At 35.3% G+C, this 13,673-nt stretch overlaps 1 protein-coding gene across 2 annotated transcripts in view; it reads right to left on the reverse strand.

Annotated features, from left to right (window-relative positions):
- The window catches only part of fbxl7 (F-box and leucine-rich repeat protein 7), a 43,257-nt gene that overhangs the window by 23,426 nt on the left and 6,158 nt on the right, over window positions 1–13,673 (reverse strand). For both annotated transcript variants that reach the window (XM_067363305.1, XM_067363306.1), the window contains exon 2: window positions 11,445–11,534. In XM_067363305.1, the coding sequence (XP_067219406.1) occupies window positions 11,445–11,534 (90 nt within the window). The remainder of the gene's footprint in view (window positions 1–11,444; window positions 11,535–13,673) is intronic.

Consider the following 13,673-nt stretch of genomic DNA (forward strand, 5'->3'; position numbering starts at 1 on the left):
TTTTCATGTCTGTAATGAAAGATCCGCTTGATCTGACAGTCACACCCACCTATCGTGCTCAGGGGGGCGAAAAAAAAAACATGCAATAATCCATTTTCAGTGTTCCCACTTCTTTTGGCCAATGAATTTCCATGTATTTTCCATTACCTTTGTAGTCATGAAGAGTGGATAAGGATTTAAAAATATTGTTTTTATAGAAAATTAATTTAGCAAATTTCAGAACTTAGCATTAAGTTCTCTATAGCATGTTTATGATTTCAACAAACTGTCCAGGCCATAGAAATGAATAAACAATAAAATCACCAGGAAATATAATTTCCTGATATTTCCATGTGTGCATTAATATATTAAATCCATATTTAACTAGTCACATTTGTTTCACTCACACTGTAATCTATCTAGTGTATCTATTGTGTATTATTCTACAGGCTTTTTACAAAATTCATTCTCAGCAGGGTGCAGATTTTGACATAAAGCCCAACTAAAGAGCAATAAAGCTGCCTGGCAAGGAATGCAGAAAGAAAACATGTCAGTTTATATCTGTTTTATGCCTCACTCAAATAGCCTTACAACTTGCTGCTTATTTGAAAATTAAAGTGTAAAGCCAAAAGAGACAAAAAGAGACCTTGTAATGTCTTCTTTTAGGTTTTAAAGGATTAGTTCACTTTAAAATTAAAGTTACCCCAAGCTTTACTCACCCTCAAGCCATCCTAGGTGTATACGACTTTCTTCTTTCTGATGAACACAATCGGAGTTATATTAATAAATATCCTGACGCATCCAGGCTTTATGATGGCAGTGAACGGAACCAATGAGTATGAAGCTGAAGAAAGTGCATCCATCCATCATAAGTGTACTCCACACGGCTCCATGGGATTAATAAAGCAATGCAATGCATTTGTGTAAGAAAAATATCCATATTTAACAATTTATAAAGTAAAATATCTAGCTTCCGCCAGATTTTCCATATTCAACTTATGAAGAAAGTGTAATGCCTCTCGCAGTTCAAAACACTTATGCTACGTCCTACGCCTTCCATATTCAACTTGTGAAAAAAGCGTAACTGACGCTCCATGTAAGAAAAATATCTTCTGGCGGAAGCTAGATATTTTACTTTATAACTTGTTAAATATGGATATTTTTCTTACACAAATGCATCACTTTGCTTCAGAAGGCCTTTATTAACTCTCCAGAGCCGTGTGGAGTACGTTTATGATGGATGGATGCGCTTTCTTCAACTTCATACTCGTTGGTCCCATTCACTAGCATTATAAAGCATGGATGCATCAGGATATTTATTTATATAAGTCCAATTGAGTTCTTCCGAAAGAAGAAAGTCATATACATCTAAGGATGGCTTGAGGGTGAGTAAAGATTGGAGTAATTTTCATTTTAAAGTGAACTAATCCTTTAACGTCTTAAAATCTAACTCTTTCCATAAACTCCCAGGTTTCCAGGTATGGAAACTAAACCACAAATCCACCTTTTTTAAATTTAAAGGCACACTTGATCTAGCTAAATCAGGAAAGTCTTACTGAAACATCTAATGTAAACATGGAAAAACAAACTCCTCATATTTATGTTAGCATTGTGAGCATCAACAGTCCTTCTTGAAACAGAAAGATATTATCTGCTGTATCAGTCATTCTGTACCAATATAAGCAACCACATTAAAGAGATGGATGAATATAAATGTGAGTATGAGGGTGTGTGTGTGTGACCCCGAGACACCTCTACAGCATGGAAACATATCTCTCACCATGAACTTCAACTCAACCCTGACTCCTCTCTCTCCAGCAAGCTTCAGACGCTGAGATCAGATTTCTGCATGAAAAGAAGACTAAGAGGAACCGCACTTTGTACAGCAACATAAACCCCTCTATATCAGATCACTGTTAGCAAGAAAGGCACTTTAGGGTGCAAGAGAGCCTTAATAGTTGTTACCACGTGTGATTAAACACCACGTGTTCGGTTACTGTGACCGTCCCTTTCATGTAACAGGGTAGTCTATACCACCTGCGATATTTGTGGCCCATGTGCCACGTCATCATGGTGGCAACTGCAACAGCAATAATCACAAACAATTGGTATGACCATATATGCCATGCGATGGTACAATGATGGATTCGGCTTTACCATTTGCACCATCAGTGACATAATTTAAAACATCCAACAAAGAGCAGAAATCTATAGTATAATAAAACAAATGATATTAACTTAAAGAGAACATTTCATTAGTACAAATAGACATATGTAATATATAAAACAGTTTTGAGCTCAATTTATTGCAAAAAAAACTACAAAATTAAATACAATGCTTTAACTGTGACATAAATTTTGGTTATACTGCATACCACACACCCAACATACAAGTGAATTTGTACATGAATATGTAATAGAGTTAAGCATTTTAGGGTTAAATTTCCTCCAAAAAAAAAAAAAAAAAAAAAAAAATGTAATGGGATCCAACTTTGTGCCCTTGAGCTTTCAAATTTGAGAAACTTTGCCTTACAACACTGTGTGATAGACCTGAAATGCACTCAGTAGGGCATTATTCAACCTCAGCACAAAGTGTTCCTTCATTTGTTTACATAGACTGACTGATATATGAATATGAAGCTAATAAAATGTCTACCACTGACCATTTCCCAACATTGTATAGAACAATTTTCTAATCTAATGAAGACTTCTCCTCCTTAGGGGAGTCAGTCTGCACTCCCTTCAATCCCATATTCAAGGAGAGTGAATTCCACTGGCCTGACGTACGTTTTTACTTTCACAGTCTTTCATACAGGAATTCAAAACTATTTCGAGCTTAGTAAGAGCCTATGTGTAATGTCTAGGGAGAAAAGTATTGAAGGGATAGAAATCATAAACCTGGATGACTGTTTCAAACACCAATTTCAAGGTTCAAACTGGGGAATGAAAGATATTCGATGTGATGTATAACATCTGTCATTGCTAATAAGTTAACAAACTGTAAAAAATAAGGGAACTCTACGGTGAAAAATTCAGATGTAAGAGAACTATGTTCCCATCAGCTCATTTAATTAAAAACAGCTGAGAGTGCCCTGTTTTGGAATAACCTTGACATGTAATTTAAAACAAACTTCTTATGATAAATCAGCATGGTCTTAGCCAAAATCATGGGTATCATCCAAGTATACTAAGAAGCATGCAGGCTTATGAAAAGCTCCTTGGGTCATCTTTAAGAGTTGTAGTTTACAGCTCCGGGATTAAAACAGAGAACATATGTTCCTTAAAGATGTAGCTAGCAAGAAGCTAATGATTACTTCCAGCAGGACTAGCAAAGCCTGCTAGGCTAATTACATCTGATAAAATCAATCCAGCTTTTGTCCATGCTCTTGCTTGGCCTGGCTATCAACTTTAAAATAAGAAAACACACCTTCAACAAAAGATGTTATCAGTACACAAATAACTGTATTTTGGTGCATTTTTTGGCAACTTTGCATGTACAACTTGATTTATTACATACAATGAAAGTACTGTGTCAGTAACATGGTAGAGGACTAATCAGATGGTTAAAGCATGCCATTTTGATACACTACTGTTCAAAAGTTTAGAGTTGGAAAGATTTTTTGATGTTTTTTAAAATAAATCTGTTATGTGCATCAAGGCTGCATTAATTTGTGAATACTGTGAAAATATTATATATTATTGCAATTTAAAATAACATTTTTCTATTTTTTATATATTTTAAAGTGTAATTTATTCTTGTGACGCAAAGCTGAATTTTCAGCATCATTACTGCAGTCTTCAGTGTCACATGATCCTTCAGAAATCAAAAGCTGATTTGCTGCTCAAGAAACATTTCTTGATATTATCAATGCTGAAAACAGTTGTGCTACTTGATATTTTTGTAGTGTCTATTTACAACAAGAGCAAACAGCTACCTTGTTGTCAAAAGCTTTTAAAACTAACTCCATCCACTAATGTCTAGTTGGGCCAGACAAAATTACAAAATAAACCCATCTTATAACAGGAGCAGGGGTGAGGAGAACAAGGTAGATGGCGGATAACTTGATGCGAAGGATCTGAGTTTGAATCCAAAGTCATTCTTCTCCCTTTTCCCACTGCATATCAGATCAAAAAGGCATTTATTTAAAATAATAATGAAGAAAACAACCGAAAATAAAGTGCCTCCTAGTAGGAATAAAGTGTTTGTTGGGTAGGGGTAGGGGTAGGTGTAGGGAGGGCTTTATTGTCCTAATAAGGCAACGTCCATTTAATTATTTTTATAAATTTAATAATTTACACTCAATATGTTGTTATTATTGCATATTGTTTTATAATTACAACAATACTCTGAGGTTCACATAGTATCTTCCACTATTTGCACTAAGCATCTAACAACTATTTACCTTTAGTGCTAAGAAAATACTGCTATTTTTACTTTGTGTAATTAGCCTCTGTTTATATTTTAGTGGAAACATTTTTTTCAGAACAGTATTTACTTTAAATATTTTTGTAACTATGTAAAAGCCTTTACTGACACTTTTGATCAATTTAATGCGTCATTACCAAATAAGGGTCAGATTTACTAACAGCTTGCGCCAGCTCATACCCTCTTTTGGCATTAAAAAACTACTGTCAGTATTTACTAAAGACACGCAATGCAAAATTCGTGCTGAAAAGGCATGGACTGAGTTGTTTTTGCATCTGACCTTATTGCATATGCATTTGTAGGAGTTTCCCTTTCAGACACAAAATTTAGGGGAGGAGACTATTTAAATGACTCACACAACGCGATTTACTAATGTTTGCGCTAGTCAATTTACTGGTATTTGCGCCATTTAACGCGCAAAAAAAGCATGTCTTAACCCATTTTGCGACATGGCTGCAATCGTTGCTGCTAGGAGGAGACACCACAGAGAACAGAGTGAGCGTGGTAGAAGGGAGAAAATATTTTCCACTCATATTAATTTCCTTGGAATGCCAGAGGAAGACGTTATCCGAACATATTTTTTGCCAAGCCATGTTGGCCTAGCCTGTATATATGTAATAACTTATAACTTAAGATAACTTTCAATAGTCAGGTAGGTCTTATTGTGTAAAATAAGCAACTACCAATCTTTATTGCCGTTGTGCGGCATACATAATAGCATTATCTTACATAACAGCATAATTAAATAATAAGAATTATTATTATTAATAATAATATGATTGTTGTTGTTGTCATTACCATTATTATGCAACCTAACAAGAATAGCATTATGCAACTCATGATGGAGTTCAAAAGTTCCTCTGCATCAAATTGGTACAGGTCAAGTGCTACATTCCAGTTAAAGTAACTGATCTTTGAAAGTGTAAAGCTGAACTGCTCTCTGAAACACATTTAATCACAATTGGAATGTTCAGGGGATCAGACTAAGGGGCATAAACAACAGCTAAAGACCACTGTAAGGATTGCTGATGCCAAATATCCCATATAAATAGCTTCAGAAGAAGGTTTCAGAATAGTTTTCTTAACCAAAATACAAAGCATTGAAAATTTCAAGCTGACATATGCTTTTACTCTGCAATAAAAACACACCACAGCACAAGCAGCATGGCTCAAAATCATGTGAGGTTATCAGTGAGGAAGTGCTGGTAGGAAAGGGCCGTCTCTCAGAACAATACTATCTGACAGCTCTGAAGCTGCTCTGCCCACTTCTCCTCAGTCAAATGGCCCCATTACTTACTTCTAACAGTGGCAAGTTTAGCGCTCTGTTTGATACACCGTAAGCATTGATGACTCACTATGGAGCAAATGAGTGGCTGCACTTTTCCATCCCAGGAGTGGCAAACAATGAGGAGCCACACATGCACATTAAAATGAAATAACTCAAGACACAAAAATGCCTTGCTAGCACTCAGTGCTAATCTAAAAAAAGGACTCACGAGTTTGTCCACAATACATTTTATAAACTGCCCTTGTAAAATGCAAACATGTGGAGACTAAATGACCACCCACAATTCATGTGGGTTTAGTTTCAAGCTTTGAATAAATTGAGAGTTTGCAAATTTGGTTCTGTCATTTTACTCTAAATTTTCCTATAAGCTTTATATATGTCGTGTTTAATATGACATTTAAAGGTGAAGCGTGTAATTTTTCTGATGTTTAAAATATTTTCTCCTCTCCAAGTTTAATATTGGCCTGTTTGTTTGACTGATTCAATATGTCACGTTCTGGCTCAACCAATGGTGTGAGTAACATTAAAGGTGCCATCGAACGTTTTTTTACAAGATGTAATATAAGTCTAAGGTGTCCCCTGAATGTGTCTGTGAAATTTCAGCTCAAAATACCCCATAGATTTTTTTAATAAATTTTTTTTAACTGCCTATTTTGGGGCATAATTAGAAATGCGCCGATGCAGGTTGCGGCCCCTTTAAATGCTCACGCTCCCCGCCCACGGAGCTCGCGCTTGCCTTAAACAGTGCATAAACAAAGTTCACACAGCTAATATAACCCTCAAAATGGATCTTTACAAAGTGTTCGTCATGCATGCTGCATGCATGTGTCGGATTATGTGAGTATTGTATTTATTTGGATGTTTGGATGGATAAATAAGCACTTTTAAAGGGATAGTTCACCCAAAAATGAAAACTCTGTCATCATTTTCTCACCCTGATTTCATTCCAAACCTGTATGACTTTCTTTTGCAGAAAAAAAAAAAGAAGATATCTTGAAAAAGGTCTTGTTTTTTTGTCCATACAATGAAAGTCAACTGAATACAATGCTGTTTTGGACAGCACTGACTTTCATTATATGGACAAAAACAGAATACTTTCTTTTGTGTTCCGCAGAAGAAAGTCATACATGAGTAACGATGGAACTTTTTGAGTGAACTATCCCTTTAACACCTCTGCTGTTTGCAAGACCAAATTGTAGGCGAATAGAGAAACAATGGCTTAGATGGTCTATACTGAGCAGTGGCTACAACGTCTTCCCATCCGCAGTGTTTAAGGCGGAGTTGGTGTAAATCAAAGCCGCAGAGGCAGTCATTGGAAGAACCGCTCTGACATTACTGTGGACAGGCTGAGAAGAGACGAGATCTGCTCTCACTGAGGGCTGGATATACTGCAGGCCGCAACCACACACACACACCACAGGTTGGCTCTGAGGATGCCCTCACTGGAGAACAACCTTCCACACTGCACACGCTATCCATTCCCTTTATGTCTACTTCATGTTCCCCCCAAGTCCACATACAGCACATTTTACAACCACAAATGTTGAGAAAAGCAGATTACTGCCTGTTCCTTCTCACATTATTTTATTTACCTTTAGATTTATAGACCCAATGAAATCGCCTATCGGACATGTTTCTTTCCTGTGTTGATGTATTATTTCCTATAGAAACAGGAAGTTTTGGACAGGAAACTTCTATTTCTGGCTATTGTTTATGAAGTTTATTTGCTTCTTGTTAGTTGTTTGCAGGAGGTATTAGGGGGAGGAATAATCGCATTCTAGAGAGCATCTGATTGGACAATAATCTGTACAGTGCAGGATGAGTCATCAATAATTCTGGTTCATCCTAAATGAGCGAGACTGGAAATTTTAAATGTTTATTTCTGATAATGGTTAATTTAACTTTAACTTTAAAAAGCATACACTACCTTTTTAAAAATGTTTGGGGTTGTAAGATTTTTTGTTGTTTTTGAAAGAAATCTCTTATGCTCACCAAGACTTCATTTTTGAATTAAAAAGAAATACAATAATAAAAAAAAAACAGTAATACTGTGAAATATATTATAATTTAATATAACTATTTTAATATATTTTAAACTGTAATTAATTCCTGTAATGGCAAAGCTGAATTTTTGGCAGCCATTACTCCAGTCTTCAGTGTCACATGATCCTACAGAAATCATTAAAGGATTATTTCACTTCAGAATTAAAATTTCCTGATAATTTACTCACCCTCATATCATCCAAGATGTTCATGTCTTTCTTTCTTCAGTTGAAAAGAAATTAAGGTTTTTGAGGAAAACATTCCAGGATTTTTCTCCATATAGTGGACTTCAACAGCTACCAACGGGTTGAAGGTCCAAACTGCAGTTTCAGTGCAGCTTCAAAGGGCTTTACACGATCCCAGCTGAGGAATAAGGGTCTTATCTAACAAAACGATCAGTCATTTTCTAAAAAAATAAACATTTATTTACTTTTTAACCACAAATGCTCATCTTGCACCTCTCTGCGATGGAAAGGACATGCATTACATAAGCGGAAGTACCGAACCAGTGTCTACAAAGCGAACGTGCAAAGACTAAGTCAAATGGCCTTAACAAAAAAAGGTAAAAAATTATATCGGAAAGTTTTGAAGTAGGAAGACAAAATGAGATGGAGTTTTTTGTCATGCGTGGCGCATCCCAGAGCTAGTGCAAGACGAGCATGTAGAGCCCTTTGAAGCTGCACTGAAACTGCAATTTGGACCTTTAACCCGTTGGTAACTGTTGAAGTCCACTATAAGGAGAAAAATCCTGGAATGTTTTCCTCAAAAACCTTAATATCTTTTTGACTGAAGAAAGACAAACATCTTGGATGACAAGGGGGTGAGTAAATTATCAGGAAATTTTAATTATGAAGTGAACTGATCCTTTAATAATATGCTGATTTGGTGCTCGAGAAACATTTCATATTGTTATCTATGTTCTTTGATAATAGAGTTCAAAAGAACAGCATTTATCTGAAACAAATCATGTGTAACAAATGTCTTTACTGTGACTTTTGATCAATTTAATGCATCCTTGCTGAATAAAAGTATTAAAGTTTATTTACAATATATCTCCAACGCGTGTTCAAAAGAGCACCATAACGCTTGCGTGTTATGTTGATGTGAGAGAAGACGTTGTTGCATGAAGACGCGTTGGAGATTAATATTTTGTAAATAAAGTGCTAAATTATGTGCTTTTTCCCACAAAACAAAGCACTCGCGTCACTTCATAAAACTGAGGTTAGACCACTGGAGTCAAATGGATTACTTAAATGATGTCTTTATTACCTTTCTGGAGCTTGAAAATGGTAGTTGCGTAGGCTGTCAATGGAGGGACAGAAAGCTCTCAGATTTCATTAAAAATCATTTGTGTTCAGAAGATGAAAAAGTCTTACGGGTTTGGAATGACATGAGGGTGAGTAATTAAGGACAGAATTTTCATTTTTGGGTGAACTAACCCTTTAATTAAAAAAAACAAAAAACAAAAACAAAAACATACTGACTCCAAACTATTTCAAGGTGCCCTAGATTCAAAAATTGAATTTACCTCGGCATAATTAAATAACAAGAGTTCCATACATGAAAAAGACATACACAGTGAGTTAAAAAACTCCATTGTTTCTTCCTTTTTATATAAATCTCATTTGTTTAAAAGACCTCTGAAGAACAGGTGAATCTCAACATAACACTGACTGTTACGTAACAGTCGGGGTGTATGCCCCCAATATTTGCATATGCCAGCCCATGATCGAGGCATTACGCAAGGGCAGCCAGTAGTAACGTCTGAATGTGCAGAGCTGAATCAACAGACTAGGTAAGCAAGCAAGGACAATAGCAAAAATTGGCAGATGGAGCAATAATAACTGACATGATTCATGATAACATGATATATTTAGTGATATTTGTAAATTGTCTTTCTAAATGTTTCGTTAGCATGTTGCTAATGTACTGTTAAATGTGGTTAAAGTTACCATCGTTTCTTACTGTATTCACGGAGACAAGAGTCGTCGCTATTTTCATTATTAAATACTTGCAGTCTGTATAATTCATAAACACAACTTCATTCTTTATAAATCTCTCCAACAGTGTAGCATTAGCCGTTAGCCACGGAGCATAGCCTCAAACTCATACAGAATCAAATGTAAACATCAAAATAAACACTGTACTTACGCGATTAGATTTGCTGCATGACTAGACTCGTGGCGATATTCGGTAATGCGATATATCGCGATAATGAATATGCACGATATTGTTATCATGGACATTTCAAAATACCACATATAATAATTTATTACCAATTATTAAAATTTTTATAATGCATTTAAGAATACTTTCCCCATCAACCGTATAAAATGCACAACACCACTGTATTCTCCGTCAAAAGAGCACACGCTCAGATGTAAACAAGCCCAACGTGCACGAGAAGCACATGGCGCAACGAGTGAAGAAGACGCGCTGAATGAAAGTGTACGTTCACTCTCTGACAGCAGAGGCCGCTGATGGAACAGCAGAAATGCAGCAGTTACCCCGGAAACCCCATAAACAAAGCAATTGCGCTGGTAAAGTTTTTAAAATGCCTCAAACATATATTTTAATCTAATATTCAACATGCCCTAATGATTAGAAATGTTCTGATTATTTGTTATTGTTCAGTAAAACGTTGAGACATACGGCTTCATTAGTTAACATGTTAATTCATTATTACCAAACTGACAATGAAAAATACTTATAAAGCATTAATTATTCTTAGTGAATGTTAATTTCTTAGTTCAAAAGAACTTATTTAATGGACCTGAGATAAAACTAACAATACCGTATACCGTGATAAAAGCTTCAGCAATTAATCGTAACATGAAAATTTGATACCGTCACATGCCTATGCATGACGAACACTTTGTAAAGATCCATTTTGAGGGTTATATTAGCTGTTTGAACTTTTTTATGTTGTTTAAGGCAAGCACGAGCTTTTGGGGCGTGGAGCACGATAATTAAAGGGCCACACACCCTGAATCGGCTCAATTCTAATTATGCCCCAAAATAGGCAGTTAAAAAAATGAATTAAAAAAAATCTATGGGGTATTTTGAGCTGAAACTTCACAGACACATTCAGGGGACACCTTATTGCCTTATTGGACTTATATTAGATCTTTTAAAAAAAAGTTCTAGGGCACCTTTAACGGTAGTGTATATATGACCTCAAATATATGACTTAAAGTCATAACAAACAAATTTTGACTTCATGGGGTCTTTAAGTGTTTGATGGAATTCTCATTGATTTATTCTGGGGATGGTTATTAGACCAAAATCATACCAATGACTGTGTTCTAATAAAACACATCCAGAATAAATAAACAAATGTCGTATTTTCTAATTAGTCACCTTGAGAAAGTTTTACAAGAAAAAGGCCTCTAAATCTCATAATTTCCCCCAGCATTTGTCATTTTATTTTCATCCACATTCACACAGTTCACCCAAACAAACCCTAAAGCACACTCTAAACAGCACTATGGATTTGGACAAGATTTGTGGACTAGATTGTGAAAAAGAGAAAAAAGGATGAAAATGAAACCCTGTTCTCCGTAGTATTTGTGATGCCCAGTCTATTTTTACGATTTTATAGCTTTAAAAAAAAAAAAGTTCCACTAAAATAATCAACAAGTCAAAAGGAACAAAACAAGAAGGAACGAAAGGCTAGCTAGTGATGGTTAATGAGGACCATATGCCTACCTTCACTGGTAGCTGCATTCTTTGGAGCTTTGGTTGATGTCTGATCCGTACTTGAACTCAGGTCGGAGGAAATACTGGAACTGCCTTTCCCTAAGATCACAAAGAACACCCCAGGACACATCAGGACACTCAGAGAAACAACACCAATTGAGAATCAACATATTAGCCTTAAAAAGCAGAAGCCAGAGCAAGATAAAAAACACATAAAACTGCTTCTTATATTGAGCACACTTACACATCTGTACATATATGATGCTTTATACACAATACAAAAAACTGTATATCAACACATTATTTTATGTCAAGAGTGCACAAATAAAAAAAAAATGAATGTGTAATGTTTAAAAGAAATGAATGCAACAGAATCACCAAATACAATAAATGCCATGCATTCTTTTTCTGTCCATCACAAACTTAGAATAACAAACCAAATGCCTCCCAGAGATTCTCCCCAATGGCAGGGATAAGAAAAAACTGAAAGCTGAAGCTCTTTACAAATCACATTACAGAAAGACATGGCCAAAGAAACACAGTCCCAGCTAAATTTGAATTACGCATGCAAGCTGAAGTGCCATTCATTTGAGTTCATCACATAAAAATAACATATTATATAAAGACCATCAAAGTTACTAGAAAACTATATTAAAAAAACAAGCCAAAACAATTGTTTTGGTAATGATGAAGTTCTTTGGAGTGCTAAATGAGAAGCCTTTTGTTTTACAAATTAGGAAAGACACAATAATAGTAAGCCTAAGCCTCGTGTTTCTTTCAATTTGCAATTTGATTAGTTGTGCCGATTCCTCTGTGTTTCTGATTAATTTTGAATCAACGCACCCGATAACCAGAGAAACAAATGTATTTCTTTTTTTTTTTTGGATAACAGTAAACCTAAAACAACATGCCCTGATGTGAATGTTTCCTAAACACTCCTGTTTGTTTCAATGGCACTTCAGAGCATCAGGTCACATATGAGGCATGTTTACAGGCTCGATGAGAGAGCAAACACAACTAGAGTTCACATAAGCTTTTATTTTACCATAAATGGTCTGACTGATGGAGCTTCCACATGCTGAGCAAAAAATGTGTTTTGCTCAGTAAACAAACCTGTTTTTCACTAAATAGTCTCACAGTGATATCACTAAAGACATTTCAGGCCAGTTTTTTTTTTTTTTTTTTAAATGATCAGTTAAATCAGTGAACCGAAGTGGAATCTGCTCAGACACTAACCTTGAATTCATCTTCTGATTACATCACAAGCATTGTTTATTGTTCATTGTCTCTGAAGAATGTGCTTCACTGCCGATGAGATTAACTGACTGAATATTACATTAATGGAATTCTGCAAAGCTACTGCTGCCACAACCATTCATTTCACATGAAAACTTCAAATAGAAGCAAACACCTTTTTTGATTATGGAGAGAACAATGAATGCAGGCATATGAGGAGCAAGGTATTTACAATAAAAAACAGTGTGCAGATTTAACTATTCCTTTTTTTATTTGCAAGGTACAAATGTTTGATTGTACATTAGTTCTAAAGTTTACAGTGTCACAATTACATAAAAGCCTTAAACCGACCAAAAAAAAGTGCTGTATATCTATATCTGTGACTGTACAAAATAAAATCCAGGAAATTCAAAACAAAGAGGCATTATAGGTTTACGTTTTAACATGAGATTTGTCATAATTTGGATGGTTTCCTTTGGATTACTTATTTGGATAAAAAAAAACTGCACTGGAATAGATCCAGAACATCCTTATTTTATTTTGAGGAAGAAAATATGGTCTTTGACAGCGACTCCCTCTGTTAGAGGTTCATATAGTCGTCAAATTAAACATGAACAAACATTTGCTTTAATGCATCCATGATGCACTAAGGCTCATAGTGTATTGTTTGTAAAACAAATAATGGAAAGAAAGGTGGTACTTAGTAAAAACATCTCATGGCTGACACTAGAGTAAACAATAGTAAGTATTTAAATGCATTTATGCCACAAAAATGCCTCTTTACAGGGAAAAGTGCACATTTTGTTGGTTTACAAACTAAACTGCAGTTTTTAGTGCATTTGAATGCAACATAGAAGTCATCTCGTCTTACTATGCTTAATGAAATCAAGAGAGCTACGTAGAAATAATTAATATAATCAGTAATAACTGATCTAATCAGCAGACAAGGCAAAAGATGGTGATATGTGAAATATACAAATTAAAGAGCTGCATGTGGGAAAA

The sequence above is a fragment of the Chanodichthys erythropterus genome, chromosome 16, assembly GCF_024489055.1.
Source record: "Chanodichthys erythropterus isolate Z2021 chromosome 16, ASM2448905v1, whole genome shotgun sequence".
Classification (NCBI taxonomy): domain Eukaryota; kingdom Metazoa; phylum Chordata; class Actinopteri; order Cypriniformes; family Xenocyprididae; genus Chanodichthys; species Chanodichthys erythropterus.